General features: G+C 42.7%; 2 protein-coding genes across 2 annotated transcripts; both read left to right on the top strand.

Moving 5' to 3' along the window:
• Positions 1-106: 106 nt before the first annotated feature.
• LOC139219476 (transient receptor potential cation channel subfamily M member 4-like) lies at positions 107-12843 on the top strand. The gene is made up of 28 exons (XM_070851341.1): positions 107-178; positions 1557-1618; positions 1736-1913; positions 2300-2480; positions 4359-4528; positions 4755-4932; positions 5562-5626; positions 5774-6007; positions 6149-6251; positions 6351-6472; positions 6593-6886; positions 6958-7059; positions 7191-7319; positions 7488-7617; positions 7833-7978; positions 8299-8411; positions 8505-8618; positions 8708-8757; positions 8864-9102; positions 9224-9339; positions 9659-9791; positions 9887-10061; positions 10290-10455; positions 10550-10731; positions 11015-11147; positions 11239-11311; positions 12032-12125; positions 12285-12843. Exons 1-28 carry the CDS (start codon positions 107-109, stop codon positions 12314-12316), a joined length of 3786 nt encoding a protein of 1261 aa, XP_070707442.1. The 3' UTR covers positions 12317-12843.
• A 2149-nt stretch (positions 12844-14992) lies between these two features.
• Positions 14993-17788, top strand: LOC139220282 (sarcoplasmic reticulum histidine-rich calcium-binding protein-like). Its single transcript, XM_070852357.1, has 6 exons — positions 14993-15836; positions 15915-16107; positions 17272-17324; positions 17413-17484; positions 17587-17641; positions 17748-17788. Exons 1-6 carry the CDS (start codon positions 15222-15224, stop codon positions 17786-17788), a joined length of 1029 nt encoding a protein of 342 aa, XP_070708458.1. The 5' UTR covers positions 14993-15221.
• Positions 17789-19113: the final 1325 nt, after the last annotated feature.

Genomic DNA, 19113 nt, shown 5'->3' with positions numbered 1-19113 from the left:
TCTGCAACCCGGGGAATAGATCTACTGATGGGACAATGCACGCAAAGGAAATCCTGAATTATTTTTCCTCACATTTGTCAGCGAGCCGCCGAGAGAGGAAAACACCATGAAAGACTCAGGAGGGGAAGGAGGAGGCGGCGGGGAGAAAATCTGTAGCGTGAAATCTGAGAAGGACCAGGTTGGTAGACTTTCCATTCAGTCACCTGTTCTGGCAGAGGCCAGAGATGAACACGAGATGAGTCTACGAAGAGGAACGTGTTGGAAAAGTTGTGGCTTGGTTTGGTTATTTCCCGATGTCCTGAGTCACCGTGACGAGCGGTGGACTAAACACTTCCCGTGTCGGCCCGCACGTATGAAGAGGCAGGAATTCACTTAAAACTCACAATGAAGGGTCTCCTCACTGAAAACCGGGGACACCGCAGCTGGAAACAAGACACACAAATGTGGCTGAAGTCTGCTGGTTCCTGCTCGTGTGTGTGTTGACACTGTACTGGCGGAAGTTGAGCTAGCGTGACTGCGGAAAAGTCATTTGACAGATTTACAACTAAAAACATGACTGTCTTTTTAAATGTCACTGACAATAGCTTGGGTTAGCCATTTTTATAACGTAACATGCTTTGATATTTACTTGCAAGTGGTGAAATCTTAGACGGGAACACGCCCATAACTGTCCATGACAGCGCTTTACTAATGTTAGCTAACAACATTTAGCTCTTTGTAGGCTTTATGTTTGAAGTTAAAACTGTAACAAACACAAACCACCTCAATACCAGCATCCAAAGGGGAAAACAAAACAGATAAAATCAGTTGTCTCTGTTCGAGTAGCAAATATGTCCCCTCGACAAACACTATGCTGCTAATTAATGATACTTAAAATAACTGCATTCCGTTTAGTCGTTCCATTCTATCACTGACAAGCCTCACTGGCACAACTGTTTGGAACCGTGCCATCATGTTAGCGTCGACGCATGCGCTTTTCCTGATTTTTGCCAATCATGAGACAAATGAATTCACATTATCACACATTAATGATATGAAATGAATTTCTTTAAATGAAAAGAAACTCTATCTAGTGTATATTAATTTCCTCAAAGTTGCAATGAGAGTTTAGTCCAGTTTCAGGTTGTAAACAGACTCCAGTGGGGCTCCTTTGTTTGACAAGTGGGTTTGGAGTTGAACTGCAGAATGTAATGTATGCACTGAAGATCTACCTGCATACCTACATGGGAGTAGTCTACGTGCCCACCGCACACATGCACACAGGCACACACACGCACACACACGTCCTCCCTCTCTTACACACACATACACTTAAAATCTCGAGCTGAAACGACAACACCACGCCAGAAGTCACAGCCTGGTGTGTGGGTACGGCACATCTCACCAGCAGATCACCAGGTACTTCCCTGAGCCAAAGTCAACATTTCTTACTTGAGCAGTTTACTACACCCTGCAGCCACATGGTGTCCAGGCATAGAAAAGTAGGGTTAAGCTTCCTCTAATTGAAACTGTGTGTATGTAAATTCAGTTTATTAACCTGTTGAAAATGTTTTCAGAGTTGGATCCCCAAAATCATCAAGAAGAGAGTGTGCACCACCTTTGTAGAAGATTCCTTCAGGTACTGTGAACTCTGCAGAGCACATTCCTTGGTGACATATTTCTCTCACCGCAGACTGTGGTGATGCACTCAAGGGTGATGGTGTTTTCACACGTATTATCCTCTCACCTCGTGCAGTAATGGCGCCCTGTGCCAGTGTGGGGGTGCGAGAGATACCCATGGCTCCGTGGCTCTTGGTGACTATTTCAGCACAGCGATCGTCAACCACTGGGACAGCGCCCAGCACTCCTCTGAATACCCGACTGATGCCTTTGGAGAGTTGCAGTTTGCAGGAGCCAGCAAGAGGCATAGCTATGTGGGTGGCCTTCCTGTTGGTTATGAAAGGCTCATGGAATGTTTTATGTCTATTGCCTCAGAGTTTCTGATCAAATGTTTTGATGTTTTATGATCGAATGCTCTAAAGGTGAGCCAAATCATGATTCAAATACACCAAGAGGTGTAGCAGTCAGTACTTTAGCTTTTCCTAACCTTTAACCTAGTGCTGCACCTGAGTAAACAAATACAATACACTCAGAGGGAGGGCACATATGTTTACTGAGAAGCTCCTTTTCTGTGAAACTAATTTGAGACATTTGTAGTATAATTCAGCACATGTATTGATACTAAAATGATCACAATTCTTGAAATGTGTGTTCCCTCTATTCAATCAAATGTTTGTTGTGTCTCTCTTGGGGATCACAGTTCCTGCGTATGTCTTGGGACACACTCCCGTCGATGGTCTACACCCTGATGACAGCCCACTGGGGTCTCCCTGCACCCAACCTGGTGGTTTCTGTAGTGGGCGGAGAAGGCAGGACAAAGGTGAAGACTTGGGTGCGGGAGGTCCTCCGGCAGGGACTGGTGAAAGCCTCACAAAGCACAGGTAAGCGTGTCGTGAAAACAAACCGTATCTGTGACGTTTCTAAATCACCGCTTTCAAACACAGCTGCAGAGGCGGGTCGTGGGTCACGTGTCTGTTAACAGTATTGTGAAATCCATAAACACTGTTCACGGTATCGCTGTGATACCACTTCAATTCAACTTGTCATGCAGTTTATGTGCATTCAGGATATTATTGCATTTAACAGTTGTTCTCCTTAACATATAAACTAAAGGTGTTGACTGGTGCACCTTTACGTTCGAGGTATCAACAGGCCATAGAAAGTAGTTAATTTAATTTCCTCAAGGGTTTTTGTATCTGATGATTTTGGCTGTCAGTTATACTCCCGTGTCAATTGTAGCCAAAACTTCAACTCAATGAACTTAGCATATGAATAACTTTTCATTGGTTAACCCATCCACCCATTTTCTTGTCCAGGTCCACGCCACATTAATATATTTAATTATATCCTTCTTGATTATTATTATTATATACTGGACGTACTAAAAAATGTGGTATAATAGGAAACAATACTTACTGTGCCTACCATATATTGATTTATTCACTGATATGTGAGAAGTATCAAAGTGCTGATTTCCAGCTGAGAGATGTTTCTAACTGGTATTTTAGCCTCACATGATCCATCTTTATAGCAGTATTTATAACTCATTACTATAAAGTCAGATTTATTAAAGATCAAGACAACACAAACCGCAAACATGTTTTGATACTTTTCAGTTTTTCATATTTTTGCGTGTGTAAGCATGTCTGAAGTTCCTCTAAAATTTGCAAAAATTTCAAAGTAATAGTCTTTGAATGTGTAATCAATGTGCTTTCTTGGAAGACGCAGAACCCACCCATTGTGGTTTTTAGTTGGAAAAAGTTGGTACAAAATGCAGAACTGTAGCACTATATGACTCCTTTGGGTGCGATCCTAATTTGGTACTACAATGGCCATTTCCTCCTGAGGAACTGTGCCAAGTGCAGGTGTCTCACTGTGATACTGATACTCCCGTCACACGAGGCCAACTTAAACTGGCTGTTCTCTCAGACTCCCAAGGCATAAACAAAAATGATATGACACGTGTAAAAACATTCAGGCGTCCACATGAACACATGCAAGGTGCTCGCCAAGACACGGGCTGCTACTGCTTGGTCTCACTACAAACATGGCTGTTGGGGGGGTAAAAGAATGTGAGAACAGCTGTGATGATATTGTATACATCTTTTCTATTGCCTAATTTTTTTTTTTAAACTGCTTCTTTAATCAACAAGTGTGCATCTCTATCCACCTCTGTGACCTGCACTTCAACACCATGAATATCTGTTCTCGTTCTTTGTTTTCCTTTGGTTTGTTTCTTTGTGATCTGATCTCGTTCATTTTATTTAATTCCACTCTGTATCAAACTGTTTATTATCATCAGTAGAATTTTAAAATTCTCACTGTTCATTAAAAATCAGTAAAAGGCCTTTTATGGGTTGAGATAACTGTTGTGTTTTTAAAAAAACTCAAAGAAACCCACTGGATGATCTGAAAAATGTATTAGAAGAAAACAGGGCTGTTGTTCTTTGCTCTTGTAACGGAGACATTTGGGAAGCACATGGTTTTATCAATACAGCAATGAAATGTTAATCGACAGCAGTCCATGATCAAGATATGAAGACGTGAAATAAATGTCAAATACTTTTAGAAATTCAAATTCAGATGTGTGACATTTTCTATTCACACTGATATAAAATCAAGATCATGTAAGCTAATTTACATCCAGTCTTGAAAGTCCAGTGGAACAACACATCATTTAACTTTAAACTCTGCCAGGATATTTCTGCCAAACAGTTTCTCTTTCCTTCTAACATTCACCGCTTGTCTGTTTCGCCCAGGAGCGTGGATCCTGACTGCAGGCCTGCGCGAAGGCGTTGGCAGGTGTGTTGGAGAGGCGGTGAGGGATCATGCCACTGCCGCCTCGTCGGTCTCTCTCAACAAGGTGGTGGCGCTGGGCATCGCTCCGTGGGGCCTGGTGCACAATCGACAGCAGCTGGTCAACCCTCAGGTAGTACAGGCAGTAAACTGAAAAATATTTACCCCACCCTCTAAAATATCTTAGAGTTTCTTTCCTTTTTTTTTTTTGTAGAATGAAGTTTTTAGCTGCCCATTATTTGAACATTTAAGTGTTAAAAGTAAAGAAAATGTACACATTCTTTGCAATCTGGGTTCCTAATCGACATTTAGTTGAAGAATCCCTGCTTTATCATATCCCCGAATTCTTCCTATTACAGGGAAGCTTTCCTGCTAAGTACTATGTCCAGAACATGTCCCGGGACTCCTGCTGCCTGGACAACAACTACCAGGCCTTCCTGCTGGTGGACGACGGGAGCGTGGGACGCAGAGGAGGGGAGACGGGGTTCAGGGCCAAATTGGAGGACTACATCTCCCACCAGCGCACAGGCATCTGGGGTGAGAAATGCAATATGATATGCCGGTAGAACTGGATGTGGGGAACCAGCATGCATGCATGAAGAGTGATCACAGTCATTATCTGGGCTGATTTTTGCATTCAACTAAAGTCAGCTGGAAACTGATTGTGCTTTTAATTATACAGCAGATCTTAAACCTTTTTTTCTGCTGCTTTTATCTCCTCTGTGGTGATATTCCACGAATTTATTATTATTTGTGGAAAATGAGTTTAAAGCAAAACAGATCTGTCAACCGTGAACATGTTCTTTCACCTGATTTCAAGCTGTTTGGCCCTCTTGTGGCGGTCCTTCGTTAATGCATGTGATGATATGGTGATCCTCTGGTATCCACTGGATAAAAGCCATTGCATGCCACTACATGAATCAGAGACACGGATATTCAACGTGTAAGATCAAGCAGAGATTTGTCAGAAATTTAACATGATGCTCTTTCTGTGTCTGTTTTCTTGCTCTTTCGGTGTAAAGCTCTTGTACTACAAGAAAAATATGTAGTTTGATTGTTCTTAGTCTGTAAACGTGTTCATAACGTCTGCCTTAAAATGAAGTCAGTATCAATGAACTTCCCAGTGCACCTTAGGAGTTAAAGGGAAAATGTTTGTATTTTTGTAGGCAGCGGCAGCATTGACATCCCCGTCCTTTGTATGCTGATATCAGGGGAGGCAAGCATGCTGGAGGTACTGTCAGTGCTTTTGTGTTGGTTCATTGTCACAAGGAAATTATTCTGTAGTTTTAATATTAAAATGTACTACTTTTTAAAAAAAAATTTAAATCACGCCCTTGTATTCCCCTCTGCCCCCCTCTCTTTTCCTAATGTTTGTCAGAGAGTGGATCTTTCTCTGAAAAACTCCATGCCCTGGCTGGTGCTGGCTGGCTCAGGAGGCATGGCTGACTTCTTGAGCGACCTCTTGGAGAATCTGTCATCAGCCCCAGTTGTGCAGTCCTCCAGCGAGGGAGACGGCGAGGCAGGTCCCAGCATGGATCTGAAAGACAGAGTGGCAGAGCGAGTTAAGAAGCACTTCCCTTCTGAAGCGGAGTCAGACAGACTAGTTGAACGGGTAAGTCCTGTGGGCAGACTCATATATGATGATTGTGTGGTTTTTGACGTGCAGAACAGGAGCAGCTACTAGCTAGGTTGCCATGAAATTCGATATTGATGAAGTTTTCTGATCTTCTGTCTCCTTATTTTGGGTCTCCAGGCTCTGAGCATCTACCAGAACAGAGACTTTATTACAATCTACCACGGAGAGCAGGAGGGTCCCAATGATTTTGATACAGTCCTGCTCAAAGCCTTGGTGGGAGGTACATACTACAAATTCACACTGTGAAAAGTGCTAAGGTTTTATGGAGGTAACACATCTTTATTTTGATGTTTTGGTGGTGTGATTCTGTGTCTTTCAGCTAGTAAGCAGCGGGCCTCAGTCAATGCCAGCCCTTATAATGAAGAGCTGAAGCTAGCGGTCACGTGGAACAGGGTTGACATTGCCAAGAGTGAACTCTTCAATGGAGATATCCACTGGAGGGTGAGGGGCAAAAGACACCACATCAGATGTTGGAGAAATACTACCACTCCAAAGTAGGTGCATTATGCGTAGTGAATTGAAGCCTACCTAATAAACAATCACCTTCATTCCATCAAATAGTATGAAGATTTGGAGGACTCCATGACAGATGCCCTGATCAACGACAAGCCTCAGTTTGTGCGTCTTTTCACCGAGAATGGCCTCAACATCCTGGACTACCTGACTTACAGCAGACTGGAAAGCCTCTACCGCTCAGTGGCTGATGGGACGGTGCTTTACCAGCTACTTCAGCGCCGCCTCGTGGAGCGGCTGGGAACTGCAGCCTCCGCGTCGACACAATCAAACCAGCAGGACTCCAAAGTGCCAGCAGAGCACATGCAGAGTGGCCCGGTGACGGAGATCAGCCTTTTTGAGGTGGGTTTGTCCTGATGAGAGTTTTATTCAAGTACAATCAAACACGGTGTAAAGACTTCATTTTGTTTCAGGTTGCAGGGGTCCTGGAACTGTTGATGGGTGATGTCTGCCGTCCTTTTTACTACGACGCTTTGGGCTTAGAAGACATCACGTCCAAGAGGAGAGCTCTTAGGGTAACTTTTGTAAATTTGCAGACGTATATCGAAGCTAATGAACTAGTGGTTACAGAAGAAAGGAAGGAGTGACACACCACCTGTCTGTGTTGCTTCCTCACGGTCTTCTATCTTCTTTTCATCCATCCCAGCGTGCCAGTAAGCTGCTGCGTGGAGACTGTTTGTATCGGGAGAAGCGATGCCTCTTCCCCTGGGCTTCGCTCTTCATCTGGGCCGTCCTCCAGAACCGCAGCGAGATGGCCACTTTCTTCTGGGAGATGGTAAAACGTCTGCTTCTGTTCAGTTTCTTTGGAATAAGCACACGACAATCCTCTACACTCTTGGTGCAGTCGGGCTGCTGTAGACCATCAGCTTCGTTGCAAAATGCTGCATCAGTACCTGATATGAAGGCATTTGTATGTCCTGACTTTCCTTGCTGTCTCGCCCAGACAGGGGAGTCAGTGTTAAGTGCTCTGAGTGGCTGCAAGATCCTGAGGGAACTGTCCAAACTGGAGGGTGAGACTGAGACCAAACTGTCCATGAAAGAGCTGGCTCAGAGGTTTGAGAACGTGGCACATGGTGAGACAATGAGAACATCATTCACTAGAGTTCAATTAACCAATAACTCCTTATTGAATGATGTAACACTGGAGTGATTTAGCTGTTGTTTTTTATTTTGGACTTCATGCTGCTTGTGGTTATGGTTAGATATTTCAAGGGTTTAAATTTAGCTTCAAATGAAGCAGTGCACGTATGACCATCCAACCAAAGGCTCTCTGTGCTCGTCTTCTCAGACGTCTTCAGCTCTTGCTATCGGAGCAATGAGAGTCGCTCTTTCACCCTGCTGATCAGGAAATCTCCAGTTTGGGGTGGCACTACCTGCCTCCAGATGGGCATGGGCGCTGACGCAAGACTTTTCTTCAGCCATGATGGAGTACAGGTGTCCCACTGTTTTTGCACCTGTGTGACTGATGAACAAATAAGAACAATGGAGCCAAGTCACTGGTTTCATTGTGGCCCTTTAACCAGTTCTGTTTACGCCCACGCTTTTTAAAAAGTGTTTCACACTGTATTTTTGTTGCATCTTGAGCGTATTTGTTGGAATTTTCAGGCTAAAGCTTGAAGCTTTTTTCATTTTAGAAAATAATTAAATAAATTTAACCCAATATCCTTTTATATTGAAAAACATGTTCTGCTAAAGTCTTCTTTTAATTTATATAGCTACCATATAAAAGAGTCTAATTTTCTCTTCTCCTCCAGTCTCTGTTGTCCCAGATCTGGTGGGGCGACATGAAGAGGAACACGGAGGTGTGGAAGCTCCTGCTCACCTTCTTCTGCCCTCCTCTCTGCTACACCAACCTCATCTCCTTCAGGTAAAATCCACACAAGTATATTTTCTTTGTCATTAGCACTCAGAGGATGCAGATTTTAGAAATGATACTTTACTACATACTCCCCCCTCACAGGAAACAAGAAGAACATCTGCAAGAGGAGGGGAAGCCTAATGAGGACGGACCGGGCAGGGACAGCGACAGCCTCTATGGCACCACCGTCTTCTCGTTCTCGGACATCAAGCACATGTAAAACTAAAAAAAAAATAAATAAATCTAAAGAGCATTGGTTCTTCCTTTCACAACATGTTTTACTTAATTTTTATTTGTTGTACCAGTGAAGCTGATGCACAAGGAGCAAACACTCCCAGGACAGCGACCATCAAAGGTGAATCCTCTTTCAAATTTCAAAGTGTTACGTGTCACGTCAGAATCATTTTCTATTGTATGACTGTAACCAGCTGCTAACCCATGTCTAATAACCTTCCTTACAGGCATACCTTACTCTCACAGACCGCCAAAGCGTCCGTTCATAGTGTCAAGATGGCGTCAGTTCTGGTTTGCACCAGTCACCTCATTTTTGGGCAACGTCCTGATGTACTTCCTCTTCCTGCTGTTGTTTGCTTACGTACTGTTGGTGGACTTCCTGCCTCCACCGCCGTCTGGGCCGGCCATCACTGAATATGTGCTGTACTTCTGGGTGTTCACGATTGTGTGTGAGGAGATCAGGGAGGTGAGCTCTGGGAGACATTTTACTTATTTATTTTTTATATGTGTCGATTTTCACCCGTTTTTCTGTTTGAAGATATATCAAATAAAATTCTATATGTTTGTCTATGTTTTTTTTCTGACAGACATTCTTTTTGGGGTCGATGACTTGGCGTCAGAGGATCAGAGTATACATTCAGGACGTGTGGAACAAGTGTGACCTCATTGCCATCACGCTGTTTATCATTGGACTAATCTGCAGGTACAGACAACACTTATGCTCAGGGACAATCAGGATTATTCCAGTGCCACAAAGTCACAGGATGAAAATGTGCTCAATTCAACCTAATTGAGTCTTAAGTCTCTACAAGTCGCAGTTGATTTCGGTAATAATCTGAGAAGTGGAATTTTTATTATTTTTTTTTTATTACAAGAAAATTATCTGAATTCAAACTGTGCACTCACCCCCTTCGCTTCCATCCTCAGAGGAATCCCTTTGCAGCCGAGAGCCTTTTAAGTGCAGTTATTTTACAGGTGGGCCACTGGGTGGTGCTGTTACCTCTGCTTCTCTCTGTGTTTAGGATGTTCGAGTGGTCATATGGATTTGGCAGAGATGTCCTGTGTGTGGACTACATGGTCTTCACCCTCCGTCTCATTCACATCTTTGCCATTCATAAACAGCTGGGACCGAAAATCATCATTGTTGGAAAGATGGTGAGAAACATTGCGTTAAGCAGACAGTATACACTTAGCAGGATGTTGGCATTATAATGATGGGAAGACAACTTTTTTTTTTTTGTCCTGTTCAGATGAAGGATGTCTTCTTCTTCCTCTTCTTCCTGGGGGTGTGGCTCATGGCATATGGAGTAGCCAATCAGGCTTTGCTTTACTCCTACGACCCTCGCCTGGATCGCATCTTTCGCCGCGTTTTCTACAGGCCGTACTTGCACATCTTCGGACAAATCCCCGTGGAAGAGATGGATGGTAGAAGTTTGCCTGTGTATCATGCATACTAAGAAAATAACAGTCACATTTTCAAACCAGTGTTTGAATAATTTATCTCTTGCAGCATTCAAATGTAAATTTTTCGACATCCCTTGAAGCTTTTTTAAATTCACCAAAGTCACTCATAACCTTTTTGTAGCAAATTTATTTGATAATACCAAAAGACAGGACATATTTTAATCTCTATATTTTTTGTGTCTATTCCAGTGGGGAAGCAGTGGGACATGCCCTGCACAGAAAATGTGACGTTGATTGAGGGCGGTGCGGAGCCGTGCAGAACTCTGTATAGTAACTGGCTGGTGGTAATTCTGCTGGTTGTTTATCTGCTGGTCACCAACATCCTACTCATCAACCTGCTCATCGCCATGTTTAGGTAAAGAACAGGAGATTGGTGCCCATCACTCTGTCTCTCTGATGATTTCTGCTGTATAAACGCTCTCTGCTCTGCTCTCCTTGGGTTCACCCAGCCACACCTTCTCTGAGGTGCAGGCTAACAGCGACATCTACTGGAAATTCCAGCGTTACAACCTGATTGTTCAGTACCACTCCCGTCCTTCCCTGGCCCCACCTTTCATCATCCTGTCCCACATCAATCTCTTCATCAAGAGGAACATCCGTAAGGTGCCTTCTGTCAAGATCCACCACTTTGGTCAGTATTTGAACAGGAGTCTTAAGTGAGTCTAATTAATGCCACAGAGGAGTTATAACCTTATGCACATTAAATGCTAAGTGTTGCCACAAGTGCTAAAAGTCACAATTGTCTTTGTCGGTCTTCATCGATGTGATGCTGTAATTTGTAGCTGCCTTTTCTCCCCCTCAGTGCGTTTTGTCTAATGGCAACTGTCAGAGGAATTTGGTTCATTATTTACTTCCACATCAGCTTGTGATGATTGTACTAATAATGATCATTTAAAAAAAAAATCCTTTACTAGTGTTGCAGCTAAGAGGGAAAGCAGCTAACAGGCTAATGACATGGGAGACCATTCAGAAGGAGGACTTCCTGACCGCCCAGAACAAGATCCAGAAAAGCAGTGACTCGGAGAGGCTCAAACGGATGTCTGTCAAGTGAGAACACCTTCCGTCACCAACACTATAGCTGTGAGGTTCCTTACTTTTAGACTCCATCACACTGACATGAATGTCTCCTTTTTATTAGAGTGGACGGTGTGCTGAAACACATGACTGAAAGCAGAGACTTTGACCACAGGCTGAGGGCTCTGGAGAGTGAGGTAAAATTGAAGCACTATTTTCGAAGCATTTGTGTCGTTCTTGATTGGTGCACAGCAAGAGCATGTACGCACAGTCAGCCTATCTCATATAAGGGTTAGAGGGGTAGATGGGGTAGAGGGGTAGATGGGTGACATAAATGTCACCCATCTACATATAGCAGGGTTAGGTGGTGTGTGTGTGTGTGTGTGTGTGTGTGTGTATATATATATATATATATCATGAGAACTAGAACACTGTGTCCTGATATTGACAACAGTGTTTATGTATAAAAAAATGACACATTTGTTAAAGGAATAGTTGGTGGAATACTATTTGCTTTCTCACTGAGAGCTGGTTGAGAAGATTGATATCACTCACGTCTGTACAGTAAATATGAAGCTACTGCACAGCCTGTAGCTTAGCTTAGCATAAAGAGAGGTAGGCCAGGAAGATGGTGGGAGGGGCGGCGGCTAATGTCAGAGTTTAAAATTACTATTTTTTGGCTGGGATGAGGACTTGTTTGGAGTCTATAGTCTGGCATAGACATTAGAGTGCTGTCAATCTTCTCATCTAACTTTCCCAAAAATGTGGAAAAATGTTGATGTTCAAATGGGACTACATAATATTCACTGGTCAAACTAGAAATTTCAATTTAGCTCAATACTGATCCTGCCCTCCGGTGTCTTCGTGTGACTGTATGTCAACACACAGCTTTTGTCTCTTTCAATCCTCCTCTTCAGATGGAGTATTGCTCAACTGCTCTCAGCTGGATTGTAGATACTTTAGCACAAGGCAGCACGTTCAAACCTCCTCGGCCTCCACCTACACTAAGAGGTACCTCAGCACTTTCACACAGCCCTACAGAAACATAGTCTGCATGCTTGAAAGTCACAGGGTGTGTTCACTGAGATTGTTTGATTTATGTATTTGATATGTAGTGTTTGGCTCGAGTCATTGACACCTAACTTGCCCCCTGGCTCTTCTTCCACACAGATGCTTTCCCCTCTTCCTCCAATTCTGCCTGATGCAGCCACGGTGATGCCTTCACTTGCTCAGGGTCGGTAAAAGGCAACAATGAGGCACTTTTACTTTGGCTGCCCCTTCTGCCACCCACCCACCACCCTTACTGTTAGCCAGTCCTGTCGACTACTAGACTCAGTTACCAAGTAGTTTAAATTGTTCTCAACTGAAACCAGTGAAAGAGAGGCAGCCATCACAACTTGTTACAGTACTGCATTTACTCAATCCTGAAAAAAGTGCAATCGATCTTATTTCAATGCCAAAGTTCAGTGTATGTATTTATGATGTGGCACGATATATTTTCCGTATTTTAATTGACAATGTTATCATGTTTTTATTGCTGAAAGCTGGAACTCTGTTTTTAATGCTTTTCTATAGGTTCTCACAGTTATATTGAAACTATGATGTTGTTTACACGGGTTACATTCAGTGCACATTATAATACTTACTTACACTTGTGTTCAGTTAATTTCTGGTTACACGGTGTCTTTAACAACCTTAAATGCTGAATCATATATTTGTGTTGCTACATGATTTTATTCTGTTCAATAAATTGTTTATTCGCTATAATGAATTAAGTCTTACTGTTACACCAGCTTAAGATTCTGGGAAACGTACTTTTTCACTTTCTTGCCAGAGTCACAGTGATGACTCTCCTAAGCCAGCAGACAGTTAACTTAGCACAAAGACTGTGGCTGGCTCCAGCTACGTCTTTAATACACATTTACTAGTGACATCAACCCTTTCAAGGAAGAAAACAAGTGTATTTCCCTTGATTTAAGCTACAGCTGTGGTCAAAAGTTTACATACACTTGTAAAGAACATAATGTCATGGCTCTCTTGAGTTTCCAGTTATTTCTACAACTCTGATTTTTCTCTGATAGAGTGATTGGAACAGATACTTCTTTGTCACAAAAAACATTCATGAAGTTTGGTTCTTTTATGACTTTATTATGGGTCAACTGAAAATGTGACCAAACTCAAGAGAGCCATGACATTATGTTCTTTACAAGTGTATGTCAACTTTTGACCACAACTGTATATTCTTCAGGATTCTCTATTCTCAGGTCCCTCTTTTTTCAGCCTACTTCAAAGAGACAAGACAGAAATTATAAATGGAGCTATGGTGTCAAGAGTAACACAAATGGAGGAAAAAAGAGGCCTAAGGGTAAAGCAGGGTGCAGTGACTTTAGGGGACGGAACGTTTGTGAATGGGGCCTAAATAAAGTTAGCTTGGTACAAAGAAATGCAGTAAAACGGGGCTGCATATGATATTACATTCTGAAAATAAATGAGAATCGCTGAGGTAAAGAGTGACTGAAACATAGGAAGGAGGTTGTTGGGTAGGGACGGTGTGAAAGGTGCACCATGGTGCTGAGTTTCAGTATGCCAGAGCTCTATTGAAGGTCACATAGTGGAGCAGAGCTATTGAAGGAGCCTTTACTGTAAATAGCCGGCTGGGCCACCTGTCAATCGTACCACCGGCTCTCACTGAGAGAGGCAGTGTCATCACTTTCTGCCTTGCTGCCCTCTCGCTGCATGACGGCTGCATGTGCAGATATGTACCCGTGTGAGTGAGTGTATGTGTCTCAGTTTCTGGGTTATTTTAAATTAAACACTCCTCATTTCACACAATCTACAGTTCTGCTGAGTCAAAATCCCCCCTCTGTCTCTCATCGGGTTTCATAATCAAAATAAAAACAATAAAAACACGCCGTACTTAAAATGTGAACTATTTCTTTGGAATGTCAGTTGCCCATGAACACAGTGCACATACAGGCCGCCGTCATCTCCATTTACTTCTATTTACATCCATTCCATACATCATTCTGACATGTTCTCTGCTTTGGGAATCACTGTTGAGACAGTGTCTGAGAGCTGTCTGCTTAACCCTGTCCCTAATCTAATTTACTTTGCCTTGTATTTTGAGCTGTTAATAATATTTTGTGTCATATTTGCCCCCAGTGAGGTCTTAATTCAAACGGGCCCGCAGCACAGTTGTGTGCACATGCAGTCCTGAGTTTGGGCCAAGTTTAATAGTAGATTCAGTTTTAAGAAAAGAGGTGTATTGATCCACTTGATTATACCTCTGATAACTTTATTGGGCTTAAGAATAAACACCAAAATCGAAGCTGTTGGAGTGTGTGAATACCATCATACCATGTTTCATTTAGTTTAGAATCTCTTCACTGTAGAAACATAAACGCAATGCTTTTATTTAATTTATTGGATATTTTCTGTTCTGAGGGATTTACAAAACACGAGAACATTTAGTATATCACAGTTGGATAAAATTAGAGGAAAATAAACATAACATTGCAAAACATATAAGCATATGGAGCATGTTCACCCATATATGTATATCAAGTGTTGCTTTCCTGAATGTTTAGCACTAAAACAACAAAGGTTATATTAAAGTAAAACTTCAATTACTTAAATTTAAATTATTTAACTTCTCCCTCCCTCTCATTTCCATATGTTCTTTGACCTCCCTCCTCCCCACCCTCCTACAGTCCAGAAACCCCTCTGCTCTCTGCACACACCCACCTCCCTAATACACTGTGTTAAGGGCATCAGGAGCATTCTTCCTGGACATGTGCCTCTGTCACTCACACAACTACACCACACACACCCAGTAGTGTTTCCACTGTGTCCTCAGTGTTTCCAGCACAAGGCTGGCACGCTGCTCTGACAGAGCTCGGCCCTCCTCTCCTCGTCTCTCTCTGGCTTGGACCTGGACAATATTCCTGAATCAGCTGCAGCTCAACTACCTTTTCTGTGGATTTAATGGTTTTTAAATATTAAAGACCTCTCCATTGTTTTTGTTTTTTTGTGAAGACAGAGTAGAGACATTCATCCAGTGTGGATTTGTAGTTCAGAAGCGGCCCTCAACTGTGTACGTTTTCCAAAATGGCGCCTGTGAAAAGCTGGGTGGTGGGGCTCCTGCTCGTTCTCCTGTGTCCATCCCAGGTCCCGCTGCCTGGTATGGTGAGCGCCCAGGACGTGGCTGAGGCAGAGGAAGCTGCCAGAAATGTTGAGGAGGTTCTGGCCGACGAGGGCGAAACCGCGGAGGATGATGATGGCGCCGCTGAGGACGAGGAACAGGTAGCAGAGGAGGAAGAGACTAATGAAGAAGATGCAAAAGAGGAAGCTGAGGAGGAGGAGGAGGAGGAAGAAGAGGAGACTGCCGAGGAGGAGGTGGATGCTGAGGAGGAGGAGGAGGAGGTGGAGGAGGAGGAGGAGGAGGAGGAAGAAGAGGAGACTGCCGAGGAGGAGGTGGATGCTGAGGAGGAGGAGGAGGAGGAGGAGGAGGAGGAGGAGGAGGAGGAAGAAGAGGAGACTGTTGAGGAGGAGGTGGATGCTGAGGAGGAGGAGGAGGAGGAGGAGGAGGAGGAAGAAGAGGAGACTGTTGAGGAGGAACAGGATGCTGAGGAGGAAGATGACTCTGCTGATGAGGTGGCAGATGAAGAAGAGGATGTGGAGGAGGATGAGGCTGAAGAGGATGAGGCACCAGAAGACGACGAAGTGGAAGAGACTACTGGAGAGGAGGAAGAAGAAGAAGAAGAAGAAGAGGAGGAGGAGGAGGAGGAGGGAGAAGAAGAGGAAACGGCTGCTGATGAGGAAGAGGGGGCTGATGAGGCAGCAGCAGAAGAAGATGAGGAGGATGAAGATGAAGAGGAAGAGGAAGCAACAGAGGGCGAAGAGTTAGCTGAGGAAGAGGAGGCTGATGATGCTGAGGAGGAGGAAGATGAGGATGATATTGCTGAGGATGACTCTGAAGCAGAGGAAGATGATGGTATGCCCACTTTTAAAAAAATATCTCTTTAAATATATTTCAAATGTACATATTGGTCCTTATAATAGTCACCTCTGCAGTACTTTGATATAAAGTATAACATCCTGATATTTTCTGGGCCCTTTGACTGTTTCCTGATTAGGCTGCCTGTAGCTACTATAGGAACGCTGTCACACATATCGGCCCTAAAATAGACTGGCTTATCTGTGTGGTAGCTGGCAGTATCTGAACCATTCAGGCCTTTTGTTGAGCCAATGTGGTTATTTTGAGACCCAGAAACCGGTACTGTTAAAGTGTGTAAGTTCAGACGAACATTCAGATAGAGACAAGGCTCCAAACACAAATGGTGGTACAAAAGTAAAGAGGCCTAAACTAAAAACTTAAACTGCTCATTACTGAGTAGCCAAAGTCAGAATTTAGTTATTTTAGCTATCCTTACATCTCACTTTTGTTATAACTACTCGTGTGTGTTTGGCTGCTCTGTCTCATCCTCAGTTCTTATATATAATACAATACAATAATATTGTGTAAACATATCGGCAGTTATCAGCAGACATGATCTGACACTTTCAATATGATCTAATACTTGGAAGTCTAAAAAATGCTCTATAGTAACATAAACGTGTAAACAGCAATACAATAATGTTTAGGATTATCACTGTGTCCGTTTAGTGTTTGAGCATGGTAACATTCACTACTTAGCTCTAAATGCAAAGTACAGCTGCGGCAGAAATTTGAGTTGATGATGCTTCTGGATGAAAAGTCAAATTAATTAAGTTCATTATCTGGGGAACGTGAATGTCTGAACCAAATTTGAGAGCAGTTTGTCACTGAGATTTTTATTTCCTAATCACAAATCTCAAGAGGGAAGTCGGGATTCATCCTCTGGCGACCACGAGTACCTGTACAACTAGTTGTATAGCTGTTGTAGATATTTTAGCCCTGACCAAAGTGGTGGAACGACCAACAGACTGCAGTGTCTCGTTACTTATCGGCTGACAGAAATTCACTGATATATTGGCAGTAAGCTAATATCAGGCAGGCTGATATATCTCCAGAAGACTTATGTGTCGTTGACTCTGTCGATTTTTTAAATAGATGAACCTGAAGGGGACGACGCCGCAGAGATCGAGGGTGACACCAGTGAAGAGGAGCCTGTCACAGACTCGCTGCAGTTCCACCCTGGCTCTTTGTGTAGCGTTTGCTCCATCTGTGAGGTAAAAGAGTACTAAGAGTAATCAAACTGATGATAGAGACACATGGCTGATGGCTAATCGCACCTGTGCACATGTGCACATCTTTCAGCACTGCTCCAGTAACTGTGACAAGTGCCCCTGCGAAGAGGGAGATGAGTCAGATCACTGTGAGCACTGCCAAGTAAGCATCTCCACTGTCCAAAGTACTGTAAATAATCCACATTGAAGCCAACATGCCAGTGAGAGTGGCCTCTTCATTCCAACCCTTTTTCTTGTCTCCCAGGGATGCTCATCCTGCTACATTTGCCCCATACTGTGTGACACAGTTTGCACACCAGGTAAATACCAGTGGTAGTTATTCATACTGTGAATTTGTTGTTGTGTATATGTTTTGTCACATCTGGCTTTCCTTAACTTTTCCTTGTATTGTTTTTTTTTGTCCAGGTGGCCTTGTTGATGAGCTAACTGGGTCCCTCTTTCAGTAAGAATTCTCTCATCTCACAACACACTGACTTTGAATTGTTTCCTGCTACTCTGTCATTATTTACCAGAACAACAGCAGGTAGGGCACAAATGTGGAAATGCTATGTTGGTCAGCGTTAGATTTACTCGTGCCCTGGCCTTTGTTTTGCAGGACTGTTGCCTCTCTACTCTAAACAAGCCTTTGCCTCTGTCATGTGGTTGCCTGAGGTATTACGCTTAGGATTGGAGTTCGCCGTCCGGCTGTTCATACCTCTGCAGCAGCATGAGGACTCCCACAAAAGCCTGTCATGAATCTGACAGCTGGCAGAGAAAAAAAACATATTTAGGTTTTAGTATGTGTTTAGATACGATTTTTTAAACTATCATTTTAATGAGAGCTGAAAAAAGATCATATTTATAGGGTCTATTTTTTTTCTTTATTTAATGAACTGCCTACTGTACATTTTCAATGCAAAATGGATGATAATACATTGCTAAAGCTATAGTATCATTGGAGATTTTTTTGTAGGAGCAAATATGTTTATAGGTCTATCTTAGTGGCTGGAATCTGTATGAATGGACTAGAAAGATGAAAATGACGTCTATTGTCACTCATGTAACTTGCAAATGTATGATAATACCTTTTGATTTTTTTACAGTAAAATTTCACTCACACACTAATACAAAAACAACTTATATACTACTGATTTCTCATTTGACAATAAAATTCTCCTTCTGTCTGTACGTTAATGTGACCGACATGCATGTCACAAGCACAAGTTATATCTGTTTTGTTCCCAATTAGCTGTTTTTTTGCTATATGCACTTTTAGTTGATCTTAACTTTCTATGTTACATTGTTTGCTGACTTCTAATGTATGTATCAGTTTATTTCTGTGCACATATTCACACTTGTGGCATAGCCTGCTCATTAAACATGCAACTCAAAAAAAAAAAAAAAAAGTCAGTAAGTCAGGGAAATAGGCCTCCACAATAACTATAGCTTCTGAGAAGTTTTAACCCACAATTGTGTTCATAAACTTGGGTATTTCCCTTTAGCTTATGGGACCCATGTTTTGAATTTGGAATGATTCATGATAATAAATTGGGTTTTGATAGGGAACTTAGTATAACATTAAAAGACTTTGGTCATATGATCAGGATCAGAGTAGAGATATCCCGACTTTTAGTCTCTTTTATGAATCAATATTTAATCTAAAAACATCCTAAACTTCTTTGAAACTTCAGGTCTTCAGTTTGTAACCCAGCCTGTTTGTTTTCTCAGAAATTAATAGCCACGCAGCGCGAATAAACTGAAGTTAATGTGGTAAACTGGTAGAGTACTTGCA

Source organism: Pempheris klunzingeri, chromosome 20 (assembly GCF_042242105.1).
Source record: "Pempheris klunzingeri isolate RE-2024b chromosome 20, fPemKlu1.hap1, whole genome shotgun sequence".
In the NCBI taxonomy this organism is placed as follows: Eukaryota; Metazoa; Chordata; class Actinopteri; order Acropomatiformes; family Pempheridae; genus Pempheris; species Pempheris klunzingeri.
This window is presented reverse-complemented; position numbering and strand designations above follow the sequence as displayed.